At 46.3% G+C, this 14,790-nt stretch overlaps 5 protein-coding genes across 5 annotated transcripts; 1 reads left to right on the top strand and 4 right to left on the bottom strand.

Moving 5' to 3' along the window:
- Nucleotides 1-1,002: 1,002 nt before the first annotated feature.
- EYB26_003396 (uncharacterized protein) lies at nucleotides 1,003-3,051 on the top strand (the record flags this gene model as incomplete). The annotated part of the gene is made up of 2 exons (XM_054262697.1): nucleotides 1,003-1,068; nucleotides 1,135-3,051. The coding sequence occupies 2 exons, from the start codon at nucleotides 1,003-1,005 to the stop codon at nucleotides 3,049-3,051; spliced, it is 1,983 nt and encodes a 660-aa protein (XP_054118672.1).
- A 1,095-nt stretch (nucleotides 3,052-4,146) lies between these two features.
- On the bottom strand, nucleotides 4,147-5,046 carry EYB26_003395 (uncharacterized protein; the record flags this gene model as incomplete). Its single annotated transcript, XM_054262696.1, has 4 exons — nucleotides 4,147-4,341; nucleotides 4,408-4,698; nucleotides 4,759-4,820; nucleotides 4,926-5,046. The coding sequence occupies 4 exons, from the start codon at nucleotides 5,044-5,046 to the stop codon at nucleotides 4,147-4,149; spliced, it is 669 nt and encodes a 222-aa protein (XP_054118671.1).
- Nucleotides 5,047-5,941: 895 nt separating this feature from the next.
- On the bottom strand, nucleotides 5,942-7,168 carry EYB26_003394 (uncharacterized protein; the record flags this gene model as incomplete). Its single annotated transcript, XM_054262695.1, has 1 exon — nucleotides 5,942-7,168. One exon carries the CDS (start codon nucleotides 7,166-7,168, stop codon nucleotides 5,942-5,944), a length of 1,227 nt encoding a protein of 408 aa, XP_054118670.1.
- A 528-nt stretch (nucleotides 7,169-7,696) lies between these two features.
- On the bottom strand, nucleotides 7,697-11,718 carry EYB26_003393 (uncharacterized protein; the record flags this gene model as incomplete). The annotated part of the gene is made up of 4 exons (XM_054262694.1): nucleotides 7,697-8,380; nucleotides 8,454-8,810; nucleotides 8,865-9,089; nucleotides 9,148-11,718. 4 exons carry the CDS (start codon nucleotides 11,716-11,718, stop codon nucleotides 7,697-7,699), a joined length of 3,837 nt encoding a protein of 1,278 aa, XP_054118669.1.
- Nucleotides 11,719-12,795: 1,077 nt separating this feature from the next.
- On the bottom strand, nucleotides 12,796-13,865 carry EYB26_003392 (uncharacterized protein; the record flags this gene model as incomplete). Its single annotated transcript, XM_054262693.1, has 5 exons — nucleotides 12,796-13,045; nucleotides 13,108-13,182; nucleotides 13,232-13,548; nucleotides 13,621-13,683; nucleotides 13,761-13,865. 5 exons carry the CDS (start codon nucleotides 13,863-13,865, stop codon nucleotides 12,796-12,798), a joined length of 810 nt encoding a protein of 269 aa, XP_054118668.1.
- Between the last annotated feature and the right edge of the window lie 925 nt (nucleotides 13,866-14,790).

The raw sequence follows: 14,790 nt of genomic DNA, 5'->3' as shown, positions 1-14,790 counted from the left end.
AAATAGAACTATCTCTGACATGTTTACCCCCGATAGGTTACAATGATAACAGACTCGAGGAATCTATCTACCAAATGGCTAGTGAAAAAAAAATCTCCAAAACTACCGGCTCAAACCAAAAACTAAGAAGAGCCTCAAGCGGTGAAATAAAGTCTTTGTAACCACATTGCCGAGATGAAAGCTTGTGTCCAATCAATTCTCATGTATGCTGATTTGGCGAAGAATTCCTACCAATTATGTGTCCTTGCTTGCTAGACTCGTTAAGAGAGAGAAACAAGTCCGTCTCGTTTGGAACGTGTTTACCAAGAAGATATTCTATATCGTGTCAGATCAGTTTAGGTTGTCAGTGCTGTTTGTGTTATGGTTCAAAGAGGTGATATCAAATCATGCGTCTTCAGGGCAACCCCGTTAATGGCCCCTGTCGAGGTATAGAACAATAGGCAATTGTAGCTACTCAATAGATAATATCTACAGTTGCCCAGGCAAGGGCTGCTCAGCATTTGTACTTCATTCAGCATCAAACCGGGTCTTTCCTTGAATATTTGGCCACTATCATCATTCTTGTTATTATAAAATCTTTTCTTCTTGATCTCACGTCGTCTAACCCTTCATCACTTACTGTCCCAAAGTCTGAAAAGCTAGGATAACTACAAGAAAGCGTGTTCTTGCTGTAGTTCTTCTTATACAAGATCAGTGACAATCTGTGCTGCTCTGTATACTATTTTCTAAGACTGATCATCAGCTTCACAACATCAATTACGCATACTGTGGGAGTTCTACCTTGTCTGCACGTCTTCTCTCATTTCTTCCCTGACTATCGAACTTCATCTGACGCGTCGATTCCTTCGCTCTAAGCAACCTCCCTGGTCTGATTCGGTACCGCCGCTCTGAGTCAGGCAATTATTGCCGTTTTGTGAAGAGAAAACAGACACACAAAGAGAGTCATAATTTCCTAGTGCTCCTTTTCCATTCCCTTTTCCCGCTCCTTTCTTCTCTCTCATCATGGACCTTCAGCGATCCATCTTAAATAAGACCAACGCCATATCCAAATACTTACCTTCTCCTGTTGTGAGCCACCATCCTCCTTCTGTTGCTGACTCCGTCTTGTCTCGTTTTTCTCATTTTCGTATACAGCACCACAATCATTTCGCATCACTGACAACATCGAGGTTGTCACGTACATTCACTCCTTCATCTACTTTATCTCCATCTACTTCTTCTGCCCCTCTGATGTCGTCACATTTCACAACTGAACATTCCAAACTCCGTGAAGAAGAAGAAGGGTTGAGGATTGCCGTCGAAGAGAAGCCTGTTCCTGCACGCGAGTTTGGCTCCCGAGCCCCCGATGAGTACAATCATAGTCACCATAAACTTATGGCGATGGCTGACTTGGTTACTGACCCTGCGTACACTCAACAGTCTACTTGGACTTATCAGTACAACGACTCCGCAGGACGTCCATACTGGCAGCATCCTCTTCTCAGCCCAGTCACTTCTACTTCGCCTCAAGAATATACTCGTCACAATGGCTGTTTCCAATCTGTATCTGCTACAGACGCCACCGCTCAAGCCAACAATAATGGAAGCGTATGCGACGAAGATGGAACAGATATTGACAACAACAGCCCTGCCAACGAACACGATGCAGCATCATATGCCACACCACCCACAGTCGGCGGTAGCATGAAGCACGTTGCTGCACAGAATGGAACTACGGTTGCTTCAGAGGACAAGAAAGAATCCGAATCCCCCAAGGTCATTCATCTGTGTCAATACACCGATATGGAGAACAATGTCTGGGGCCCGTGCAATGAGAACCCTAATCCCGAAGACATCAACGCTCGCAAAATCGTGTCACACATCTTTGGGCGAAACAAGAAACCCACTCAGAACATCCCCGATGAACTATGGATCTGGTACTGCCGCAAGCACTACCAGCGTAGCAAGTACACCTGTTCCAACCAGTGGCCTCAGAAACAGGTTGATCTTGTGCGCCTGGCACTGGACAACTTCGAGAAATGGGGTGAGATTCTGTACTGGAATGTCGTGCTACGCAAGCGTGAGCAGGATCGTCAGGAGCGTACTCGTCGTAGTGCTAGTTCCATGGACAGCCCAACTAGCGAGTACTTTTACTTTGCCACATCGCCTCGTCGTCGTACAGCTACAACTCGCAACCCCTCCGGCAAAGTTCCTCGAACTCAAAAGGCGCGTGTGACTGCTGCTGCGGCGGCGGCGGCAGGTCATCTTTCAGAAGCAATAAGTTTTGAATCGATGACTTCACGGAACGCACACCCAGGCCTCACCCCTACTGGCCGTCGCAAGGCCTCTCCCAAGAACGTTCCCTGCCCTGTGCCAGACTTTGTCTATCCTTATCTTGGCGAGCGTCGTAGCTTTACCACGGTGCGCCACCTGATTGACCACATTGAGAACTATATCCAGGGCAAGGATAAGACGGCTGAACAGTTAGCCCGTGAGGCAGAAGATGAAGAAGTTCTTGGTCGAGCCCCTGAAGTGCGGCGGTTCCCTGATATTGAGATCTTGCCAGTCTTCACGACCCGCTATCAGCGTCTCATGGATAAGAAGGATGAAGACGACAAGCGTGAGAAGAAGTCCAACATTCGCGCGGGAGACGTTGGTCTTAGTCAGTCTTCCTCCAAGACAGCAAAGATCTATAAGAATGCTGCAAATAGCGATGTCTATCGGGATGTTGGTCGTGACTATCATTACCAAGCTTCCCCTCCTTCGAATCACCACCAGCAACATCAGTCGCAGCATCACTCTTATTTTCATCTTCCACATCCACCTCAGCTTGCTCCTGCCAATCCTGGGTTCCATCTTCCACCTCCAGTGCCACACAATACAACTCATACAACTCTGCCGTATCCGACACCCTATCGTGAATACACGTCCTACACTCCTTCGCAGCAGCACGATAGCCGTCCTGCCAATGCTCAACATCACAGTCCTTTCCAACACCAACAATACGAAGGCCGCACCGCTGGTCTTCCGCTTCCATCTATTTCCTCACAATTCTCGCTTCCTGATTTCTGAGTTCAGGGTATGCTGAGAATTGACTGAGTATTCGATTGTCAGATTATCAACCGAATCGTGTGTATCATACTATCTTTCTTCACCTGCCTGGAACACTCTCTTTCAACTCTCCTTTGTCTATTCGTGTCATTTCTTTCGCTTCTCGGCTTGAGTCGTTCGTTTCACCACAATCCGAAACTCTGGCTATGGCTATGTGTCTGGACACATCACCACAAAGTCGTGATGGTGGACATAGATTGATACCCGACACCTAATTCGTTCGTTCGTTCGTTCGTTCCTTTCTTCTTTTCTTTGATCTGTCCTCAATCATTAGTCATAATCTTGTTACTCATACCACTTCTCCTGATACCCTACCCCTTAATACCCCTCTTCCTCTTTCCCGATCAAGTTGTGTACTTATATTTGCTATATTCTAGGGGGCTCTTTGTGTGATTAGCAGTTCTCATTCTTGCCGCTACCTGTACTCTCTCTCCATTCTTGAAGACTGCTGCCTGTCCTTTTTTCCTTATCACTTCGGCACAATAAGTCTTGGCTCTCCCACTTTTCTCCAAATTGTATATGTCTATTGTACTAATAGTGATTTTTCCTCTGAGGGCTATGATGGGCGTTTCAATCAGAGGGTAAAGGCGACTGGAGTGGCGGAGTTCATGTACGTACCTTAATACTCACCCAGATAATCGTTAATACACAGGGGTGGAGTTGGTTAGTCGTACGCTTGAGATCTTCCAGTAGGGTAAGAATAGTTGAAGGAACTATGTATATATTATGTTAACTATGTACTTGGAAGATGATGAAAAAGAAAGGGCACGAAATGAAGAGATAGCCGCATCAATATACAATCAAAATCGAACGCCAGATCAAACCAGAACTGAAATGCAATGAGGAAGTCGCATCGTAATGAAAACAAGCTTGGCAGCAGAGCTTAACGCATCATGTCGATCTCTGTCCCTTTTTTGGGTAGACTCGAGGGCGTCGACGAGGGTATAACGGGGAATATTAGGGGGAAATCAAGAACTAACAGAAGTACTAACAGAAGAGAAGGCCGTGTTGCGATGGGTATAGTATATTTGTAGTACACGACTTGCGTAAAGTCGATTAATTCACCTCCTCGGCATCATGTCCAAAGCCTGGGACGAGTTCATAGCCACCTTCAGGAGGCAATGTACGTGCCGCGACTACGACAGTAGCAGCACAGAAAAGCGAAATACACCAGCTGACCGTGCAGAAAGCAAATGACTTGTCTAGTTGCCAACCGATGAAGAAGCGCTCATCGTTGTCGAAGAGGTATGCCTAGATTCCATTAACATGCTAACTGACACTGACATTCATATTATCCAAAAGAAAGAGAATACTCACAACCAAAGCCATACTAGCCACCTGCACAGCAACCGACAAGACAATGATCGTACTCAACACTCCCCAACCGGTTTCGCGCAACTTCTTCCCCCCAGAAAGAATTATGACATATGCGACTATTCCGAGCGACATTAGGACAACGGCAAAGGCCATGAGGAAGCCGACGCTGCGCCACATGGAGCAAAAATAGCGATCTTCGCCATGGCAGTCTTCGTATTGGGGGAATGGTTCACAGATGTCTGTTAGGGAGGAGCAGCGGCGGTGGAGACCGTAGGAGTAGTGTAGTGGTGGCTATGTCGCTGTCAGCACCAGAAATCGGAAAGTGAAAATAGAAATCAATATAGAATTTACCTTCTCGCTATTATAACTGACCCAATTCGGCAGAATAATCGACAAAATGGTGAATGCGTAGGCTGTAAACGTTCCTCATTAGCAACGGGATGCCTATGCAATTCGATGACGTAGATGGAGATAGCCGCAAGGCATCACAATTAACAAAGAGCAAGGAAAACACCCACCAATCAAGAACAAAAGAAGAGTAAGGCCATAGACAATCGTCTTGGTCAGGATTCCTGTATAATTGCGACCCGTTTGGCGATTAGCATTTGGAAGCAGAAGGTCCCATTCTTGCGGCGCCATTGTGGTTGATGTTGTGATGATGTTGCCTGGGATATCCGACCGGCCTGAGTTGAGGAGCTCCCAGCCACCACGGCCAGTCTGGGGTAGAGGGGTCGAGTGACTGTATTGAATTGATACAGTTGATATATGAATTAATTATCTGAGTGTGATTTATTCGTTGATGGTGGAATATGTCAAGTCGGGGAAGGTTGAAGGAAGAAGAAGTAGTGCGGGTAGGAGGTACCTACCTACTGTAGCGAGCGAAGTGACCCTATTAATCCAAGGCCGAAACAGGGAATGCCTTCCTCCTCTACCACTTCGCTGTCTATCATTCTTTATTTCTTCTTCTTATAAGCTATCTACCCTCTTCGACGAACATCTAGACAGCAATATCAGCACTGACCCCCCTAACGTGTGCTTAGTGCTCGAGCGCTCATTCTCATAATTCTTTTATACAAGTAGGTGTGGACACCAGCTCAATTATTGGTCCATCTTCCCTTCTACTGCAACAACCACAAGCCTCCTCCAAGGCCTAGCTCTATCGGCGCTACATTAGTGCACTGCTCTGCGTACATAGAGAAACGCACGCGCATGGGTTGAGTAGGGAGGGTATAGTGTGAGCAATTAGATCGCTGGGAAAATCAAGGAATGAGTGAAGCAGATGACCTCGGAGGAGTCCTTTGAGATATGCAGACCCCTCCATCCCACTCTGTTCTCTGTAGTACAGAGTTGATCTGTTACATGCTTGATGCGGTCATGTGTAGTACCTCGTTTCATTGCGCGTCTAGTCTATTTGTGGTTTGTTGATGCCTCATCCTCGAGTGCTGAAAGGTGGACTCAAAAGTCAATTTCATTCTTAGATAGCTACATAGAAATCAAGTGCATAGAAGGCAAGGAGAGCACAACGACCATCAAGTTACCAACGAAGCTCAAAATATATTAGGTCCAATTCACGTTCGGAAATATTCATCTCGAGCTGGTCGTATACCTTTTGCGCAAATTCTCGCAACTCATCACGTTCGAAAGCGCGATGTAGATCCCCAGGACACTTGATGTGCTTCATGATCTGGATGTATATATTCTTTCGAGCAATTGGGTCCGTTTCTTCATTCTCGAAATCTCGGATGAGACAGAAGAATCCTTCCGCTTGTCGGAACTTCTCCATGTCCTTTTTCACTAGACGATGGTAGTCTTGATCACTGAGAGACATTAGGTGATATAGTCGACAAACACTTTCTTCAGGGTCGTCCCCATAGGACGTCGCTCCAGGCTTCCGGGTCACGAAAAAGTACTCGAGATTGGATAATATGTTTCGAGGGCATTCCCAATCTTTGCTGAGCGTATAATACATGAGCGTTATTTTTGTGTTCCACATGACAACAAAACGGGAAAAGGTCACAGAACTGATACCAAATGCCTTCGAAAGCACCTTTTGGTATCGTGAAAGTAGTAACTGCTCGGCTCCCAGGAAGTGAGTAGCGCCATATCCCAAGTGGTACCAAAGATCGAAACGAATGTCCTCCAACACCCAGTTTGGCTCCGGCATTATTCCCCAGACAATCACGCCTAAAGCGAAGTAGCCCTCTTGAAATAACCACTCTCGTTCGGATTTTGGTATTTTACGAGACATTATACAACCCTTTGCTTGTTTGAGCCATAACTCTTTGTGAGCATCATCAGGTCTCGAAATATTCATCGGTCCAAGATCCAGCATCTCCTGGTTTTCTTGGATGAAACTTAAGTCTCTGTTTATTCTCTTATAATCCGGATTGCATGTCATCCTTTCATTGTTTATCAGCTTCTTGACTCGATAGGTGAACTTGCCGTCCATGCACCATTTACCAATGTCGTCAATTCCAACTCTGCCACGGCTTAGACGTAATGGCCATTCGTATAATCTCCACAGACCAAGTATTTGAGTCCGAGAGGTGCACCTGGAGAAAAGATATCGGTCCCAGACTCGGAAGTCATACGGGGGCATGTGATAATTATGAGCTTCGTTGAATAAGTAGCTGTATTCTTTAGAGCTTATATCGTCTATTGGAGGCTGTGTGGGTTCTTGGATGGATTCTTGTATGAAAGGTTTTGTGGAAGACTGCATGGAAGCCATTTCACCCAAGATCTTCTTGAGAAGTTGCGACATAGAGCTTTGATGTCGTAGTGGTTGAGTTGGAGTGGAAGTTGGAAATTTGGCTTCTTATAAGCTTGCACCAGGCTGATCGAAGAAGATAGCCCCTTTGAGTCATGATTCCACGTGGATCAAGTAGTTACACGTACTATCACATACATGGGATACATGGGATGGTGAGTCAAGGTCAAGTTTCATTTTCATCCTATGTCAAAGTCTTTCAGCGCCCCCCCCCCTCGGTCTCGAATGATGACATTAAAGATCCTGCACCAATAATAAGAGAAGACGACTAGTGGTCAATAATGACTGATCTATACACCTGCGTCTGCGCAACATAGTTTTCATATGATAATAAAGTAAAACATTATAAAACAGTCACCCACCCGATGAGACCCAGCATGCCAGCTGGTATGACAAATTCGTCGTAATATCAGATGAGACTTTTCGTGATTAGTAGGCAAACATAAATATGAGAGCATGAGGAATACAAAGAAAACATAATGGTAATAAAGGAAACGGCATCGATCCTATGAGAAGATCAGTCTACTGTTTTCCATTGCTGAACATGGCCCGGAAATCGTCATTTGTTTTCTGTGGCTTTTGTTCTGTCGCTCCTTCGACCTTTTCGTGGTGCTCGTGGTGCTCGTCGCTGCGACCCGAGGCCACACTTCCACCACGCTTAAATCCCAGTCCACCCCGACGTCCAGCTCCTGGCTGTGTTGGACGCTTGATGGGTCCACCGACTTGTGGCATAAATGTCTTGGTAGTTTTCGGCTTGGCAGGGCCAGAAACCGAAGGCCCATTCCGTTTCAGCACATCATTGGCAGTTCCTACTCGAATTAAACGACCAGGAGCGATTTCATGGCCTTCCAGTTCTAACGAAGCTTTCCCAGCTGCCTTGATATCCACAAACTCAACAATAGCCCCTTCACGATCAGGGCGTAGAATAATCTTGACCAGAGGGCCAAATGGTTCAGCAATTGCCCGGATGCGACTATCATTCACTGTATCAGGGATGTTCATCAATCCTAACGTCCGAGCTGCACGGTCATCAGCCGCTCCTTGACTTTCTAAGTCACCGCCTTTCGGTTCGGCTGACTCGGATCGTGCTTTGGGGGTGATGATAGTGGCAGCTCGTTTAACAGGTACCGGTGTAGAAACTTTGACCTGTAGTGGTCGTCCCCTGAAATCTTGTTTGTGCATGGCAAGCGCAGCAGTCGCCTCTTCCTGAATATGTTATTAGCCATGGTTTCAATAAAAGTTGAGAATGGAAGTCATCAAGCAACAATACTTTGCGTACCTTTTTGGAAAAGACTATGAAACCAAATCCGCGGTGCTCGCCATTGACTTTACTAGGAATTCGCACAGTTTCGATAGTGCCGTATTTGGAAAAAAGCTCTTTGAGGTCGTTTTCACGAGCGTCAAAATGAATGTTGGAAATGTGGATTTCTCGCTCTTCGTACATGGGTCCCTGGCGATCTTGTCGTGCAGAAGGATCAGAAATCTTAACTTGTAGATTAAGCCCGTCACCAACAACATTGTTGTCCAACTTGGTCGCAGCAATGGCTTGATCAGGCGACTTGAATTGGACATAACAGAACCGACGATGGGTGTTGTATTTGAGAGATGGAAAGCGAACTTCGACTATTTCTCCGGCCTGAAACCATGATCAGTATATTTTTCTCTCGAAAGTCTCATCTTTTGCACCTACCTCGCTAAATAGACTCCTGATAAAAGCTTCATCGGCAGTCGGAGGGAAGTTTGTGACATAGACTGTCGAACCGCTACCCATTTCGACATCCACAGTTTGACCATTGATCCGTTTCTGGTCCCGAGTCAGAGCTGCGGCTGCGTCTTCTTGAGTTTCAAACTCGACAACGGCCGTGGTCAAATCATGCTCAGAGGGCAAAAATTTGATGTCCACGACGGGTCCGCACTAGTAGTTTGTTAGCAAAATCTTTATTACATGAGGCAAGAACAATGATTAGACTTACATCGCGGAAAAATTGGCGAATCTGAGACTCGATAATGTCCGAAGGCATGCGTTTGACCATGACGGTGGAATGCTCGCGATCCCTCTTCAACTCTGCTGGCTCCTTGTGGTCGCTTGATATCGTTTCCGGACGAGCTTTTTTGTGAGGTGTCTCGGTAGTCTCAAGAGAGTCTTCCTCGCGCTTGCGTTTCGAAGCAGCAGCGGCGGCTGCAACATCACCCTCCGTACCCATTGATTCCGCTGCTGCTACTTGGGCTGCTTCCGTACTCGCTGCAGCACTTTGTTGCGCGGCGGCACGCTCTAATGCCTCTTTTTGTCGTCTCCGCGCCACAGCTTTCATGGCCATTTGTGTCTCAACAAGAGCCTCCTGAAGTTCGTCGGCATCTTCGTAATCCTCGCAATGCGCGATGTACTTGGTCATGACCTTCTCCGGCCAATCCAAATCAGGTCGTCTGATAGCTTGTTTCAACACGGCAGTAGCATAGCTAGGTCCCGGAGTCCTTCGAGCAGCTTCTGGCGTCATTGCAGCTTCGACGAATGTTCGCCAAGACATGATTTCCCAGTTGTAGTAGTCCAGCCAGAATTCATAGCTATTTCCACGAGTAGCTATCAGACCTTTGTAGTATTCACGAGCACTGTCCCAGCTTCCACTTTCACTCAGATAACGGGTATAAATCCGCTCCAGACGAAAGTAAGGATCTCCTTGATACGATTTGCCGTACTTGTTCTCCCCAAGCTCTTGAACTCTCTCAATTGCAGAACGAATGCCGACTTCGGCAACATCGAGATCTTCGTCAGTGGCGTCTGGTAGGAATGCACGTCGACGTAGGTAACTGCACCACATTGAGTGAACTTTGATAACCTCCTCCAGACCGCCAGCATCTAATAGACCGGTGCTAGTAGCTCTGTGCTTGAGTTCCACAATTTGGTCAAACGAAAGACCCTCGCGTTCTGCAACGAGTAGACATTGAGACCATAGTGAACCTGACCACGGACAATGTCTTGTTGCACGTTCGATTGTTGGAAGGACCGGTGCAATCTCGTTACGAGGTACGGGCACTGGCGGCTGTATCAGAAACATGACGCAATCCTCCCACATAGGCACATCGGTAGGAAATCGTAGTAGAGCGCGTTGATATAAAGCATTGATCAGATGAGGACTGTACATGTTTTTACGAGGATCTTGTAGCAGTTCCCACTCGATGTACTCCGAGTATACGGCCCACTCTAGATTGCGGTCTTTTGACTCTAGAGCTCTTTGTACTTTATGTTCAAAATCCTGCCGAGCTGCATATTTTGCTTTCGCGTCTGATGCTCTTGCGACGGCGTTGGCCATGATCTCCTCGTAGTTGGCATTGAAATATTGGCTGACGAAACCCGAGAAAATCTGGAAAGTCTCATCCCACGCAGCATGTGGAGTCTGAAGTCGAGACTCAAAAGTCGCTCGAACCTGGGACGCCTTCTCGTTGGTTTGGTTATGTGAAAAGTCCTGAATACAGAGCTCAAGGAACTTTGACCAGACAAGATGGCTATCATGAATGCGCCATCTAGTAGCATCCGCTGCCCGTTGCCATATTTCGAAGACCGATGGCCAGCTGAACACTTCCCGACCGACTAACCGATCCTCTTCGCTCCATTGATTTTGGCCTGCCTGGCCGTTCGCGGAGTTGTAGAGGTAAAGCATCCATTCTCCAAACATCGTCCAAAGTTTCGTACTTCCATACTCCTCCTCAACAGCTCGTCGACAAAGTTCCATGACAGCTATCCTCTCATCAACTGTTTGTGCAACCATAGTCTCGTCTTGAATCCACTCCACCCACAAGTCCTCACCCATAGCAAAAAGCTTATCCATGTCCTCACGAGCGCTGCGCAAATCTTTCAACAAATCGTAGGCTCTCGGATCACCATGGGCGTCAGGATCATGTGGTGGGTAAACATGGTTTACAAAACCGGTATGAAGAAGCTGAATGAACTGAACATGCGACTCGTACGAATGAGGGTTTGCCTGGATATGACTAAACAACTGATTGGCCTGTTGTTGAGCTTCTGGGTGCAAGGATGACTGGGAAAAGTTTCGTTTCACGAATTCTCGAGGCTCCGGGGCACGTGGTGGATTCTGCACTAGCTTGACGGGTTTCGGGTTGGGGTAGATTGGCGAGATGGACATATTCGAATAGACAGGTTGATTGCCTTTTTGATTGTGAGAGGGATGACTTTGGCTTTGAGGCTGGCTTTGACCTTGCAGCGCTGCCGCTTCTGCTAGAGCCGTCATCGAGCCATTCCCCTTCCCAGCCGGATTACCTTGGCTATTGGAGTTTTGGGGTGGGTTGGGTGCATTGGGTGCATTGGCTCGCTCAGGTAATCGAGACTTTAGAGCTTGTCGTGCGACTGGTGATGGGCCAGTGCTATATTTTGACCCTGCGGCACGACCTCTTCGTGGTTTCTGAGGCGATGTATTCGACGTCTGACCCGAGGCGGTTGATGGGTTGCCCTTGTTAGAGCGTGCTTGAGCGTTTGACTGGCGCGATTGCGCAGCCGACTCTTGTGGTGAAAGCAGCGAATTAATATCCATTTTGCGATGTTTTTTTTTTGTTGTTGTTGTTATTTTGTTTTTTGAATGAGGCAGTGTCCGCAACTGCGCGATGGGAGGACGAATCCGAGGATCTGTTGGTTGATGTCGAGGCGACAGGCCGGGCTGTATGAGCGCCTTGGGAAAAGCTAATAGGAAATTTCGCACACGAGAAGATGATTTATCGACCAATCCATCCCCTAGTTACCGATAATCGAAATCGTCCTAGCTGCCGTGTTCGTTTGCGAACCAGAAAATCGAAGGTGAGCAATCAAACAGTGAAGCAAGCAGTATCGGTCTCAAACCGCACGAAGCCAACAACGCCTATCAATCCTTCGAAATGTAACAGAAAGAAACAAGGAAACGCAAGTACTGATATAGTACTCTTATCGGGAGCTTTCCAGTGCTGCAAAATGAACAGCAACCGATCGCTAGAGGTGTGTTGTTCAAACAGCTGGAGAAAGGTGTAAAAGTCGAACGGGTAAATGCGTAGCAGCAGTTCGCGGAGGAAACAAGAGGCTAAGGCCTAAGTAGTTTAGCTGTTTTCCCTCCCTGAGGCTTGCCGGGATAAAGTAAATTAAATGTCGTCAGACGTCAGCGTGGCCGGGCCCGTACCGTCACACGATAAGACGTGGGAATCTGCACGGTGGATGGATATGGACTACGTATTGACGAGAAGGTGAAACAAAAAAGGAATGTGAGGGAAATTGGAAAGTCGGAAAAGGGGAAATAAATTAGGAAACCGGCTACTGAAGAAAGGAAATGGACGTGGAGATCACAACTTCCAGGTGGAGTGCATTTTGGTGCCTGCAATTTAAGGTGTCTACCTTATCGTTCTATGAGAAGGCAGCGGGTCTATGAGAACAATTTTCTAACAAATCGATTCGTTTCATTAGTCGGGCATATTATATCTGAGCTTACTTTTGGTCAAATTTTCTTTCCATCATTTATTGTTGCTATGACTCGTGGTAGAAAAGAAGATGCTTTTGGTCGCGATAGCGTAGTCGCGAATATACCCCTGTCGAGATGGGCATAGGAGTGAGACAATAGCATAGAGAACTTCTTCCTAGGGCTATTTCTTCACAGCTGGAACAACTCCTTCAGTTGCTTCATAGTATCATCGGGACCGGTGACAGAATGACCAATCGTCCTAGGATCAGTATAGATCTCATAATCATTTCCGCCAGGGAAGCACTTGTCGCCAAAGAAGTGAATATTTTTGTATTCAATTCCCGTAATATCCTTCTCTGCCTCGATGTGGCGGAGACAGTAGGTCTTGTCCCATCCAGTGGGGAAGACATCGAATGAGATTTGTCCGCCGATTGAGTATCTGATTTAGATTGTAAGTATTGTGCAAGGCACGAGTACACGCTTGGAAACCAACGAACTTACGTCAAACCATAATCAGGGAATTCCTTTTTGAGAGCTTCTACAAGATCTTTCCTGATGTTGTGAACCTTGTCATACCTAATAATTGTCAGCCTGCAAAAACCATAGACACCGAAGAAACACCCACTCTTCGAATTCATTCCTCTCCTCAACAGAAGCATTTCTCCCAATGGGACTAACATTAATCAACCCAGTACGGAACTCAATGAAAGTACCCCTCTTCCTGGGCAACTTAACTTCGGAGAGATACTTCAAAAGAAAATTGGCCATATTCTGATATTTCTCCTCACCAAGCCACTGAATAAAGCTGGTGCTGGCGAGCGGTTTTCCGAGACGGAAGGCATTGAGACCGTTTTCTGAAAAGCAGAAATCGAAGAGTGAGGTGACGGATACGGTGGAGGAGCCGAGTTGTTCTTGTTGTTTTGAGAAGTCTGAGCCGCCAACCTATTGTTTTGCAATGATCGTTAGGGATTTCGTGCACAAGATACTCGACACTCAAAAGAAGTGAGCACTTACATATCCAATGGCGCATTTATGGCGGAGTTTGGAGAGGAGGGTCAACATTTCGGGGGATGCAGTCTATTTCGTGATGGAACCAATTAGCAAGCTCTTCGTAATAATCGAGGTTCCAAAACAATTTGTGATCGATAACTTACCCCCCGAGCAGGTGATAAAGTCTTATCGACATCGAACAGGACAACAGTGCCCTTGAGAGGGCGATTCTCCAAGGAGGGGTAGACGCTGGCAGCGGCCGTAGCCATATTTTCTGCGAATTCGAAGTATTGAAGGAGGTTAATTGACACGTGGAGACGGATATAAAGCACAATGGTTCTTTACAAATTGATCAAGCCGAAATGTGGAAAGAATTGAGTAGTTGAATGTGTTGATTGATTCAAGGGGGGATATACTTTGCCACAAGCTAAGCTAACTACCGCGCCACGCGTCTTTCAAGTGATGAGGTAAGTAGCTACGGCAATCTATAACTAGTTAAGTTAACTAACATAACTTAACTATTGACTTTACAGCAAAAATTCGTATTTTACAAGATTTACATTTCAGCACATCTCACACAGCAGGCCGTCATTCGTTGAGATGGCTCATTAGTGTATAAAATACTTTCAATCTAAATGGTAAACCCCTGTAAGCTTTTATATATGTAGTAAGCCCCGTATAAGCTCACGTACAAGCTTCGATGAGCACCCTAAAGCCCCCATAATCCCCACCTAGCAAGCTCGCGTACAGGCTTGTGTGGGGTTTTTAATAGGTAGATTAGGTAGACTAAAATTATATTAGGAATCAATATACCCTTTTTCTGGGCCCATTCTTGAACCTATTTTCCAACTCATTTGTACGCATATCGAAGCGCATATTCGAGCGCATATCAGAGCGAGAATTAACTAAGCGTGGAGTTAGTGCAATTTCTACATGCCCAAATGTAATTGTAGTGAATTACGAATTTTGGTTGTAAGGTCTGTACAGGCTGCCGTAGTAGTGGGGGCACAGGTTCCCTTCTTATCGATAACGTTACCAGTAAATCACCGTCCGCGATAAGTATTAAGAACCATTCACTATGGATATTGAATTCGACTATTTATTCAAGCTACGGTATTAATCTAAAGAAAATTTATAATAGAATACAGCGAATAGTATAGGCCAACGATCAATCAAGGCGGAAATCAAATGAAA

The sequence above is a fragment of the Talaromyces marneffei genome, chromosome 2 (genome assembly GCF_009556855.1).
Source record: "Talaromyces marneffei chromosome 2, complete sequence".
Classification (NCBI taxonomy): domain Eukaryota; kingdom Fungi; phylum Ascomycota; class Eurotiomycetes; order Eurotiales; family Trichocomaceae; genus Talaromyces; species Talaromyces marneffei.
This window is presented reverse-complemented; position numbering and strand designations above follow the sequence as displayed.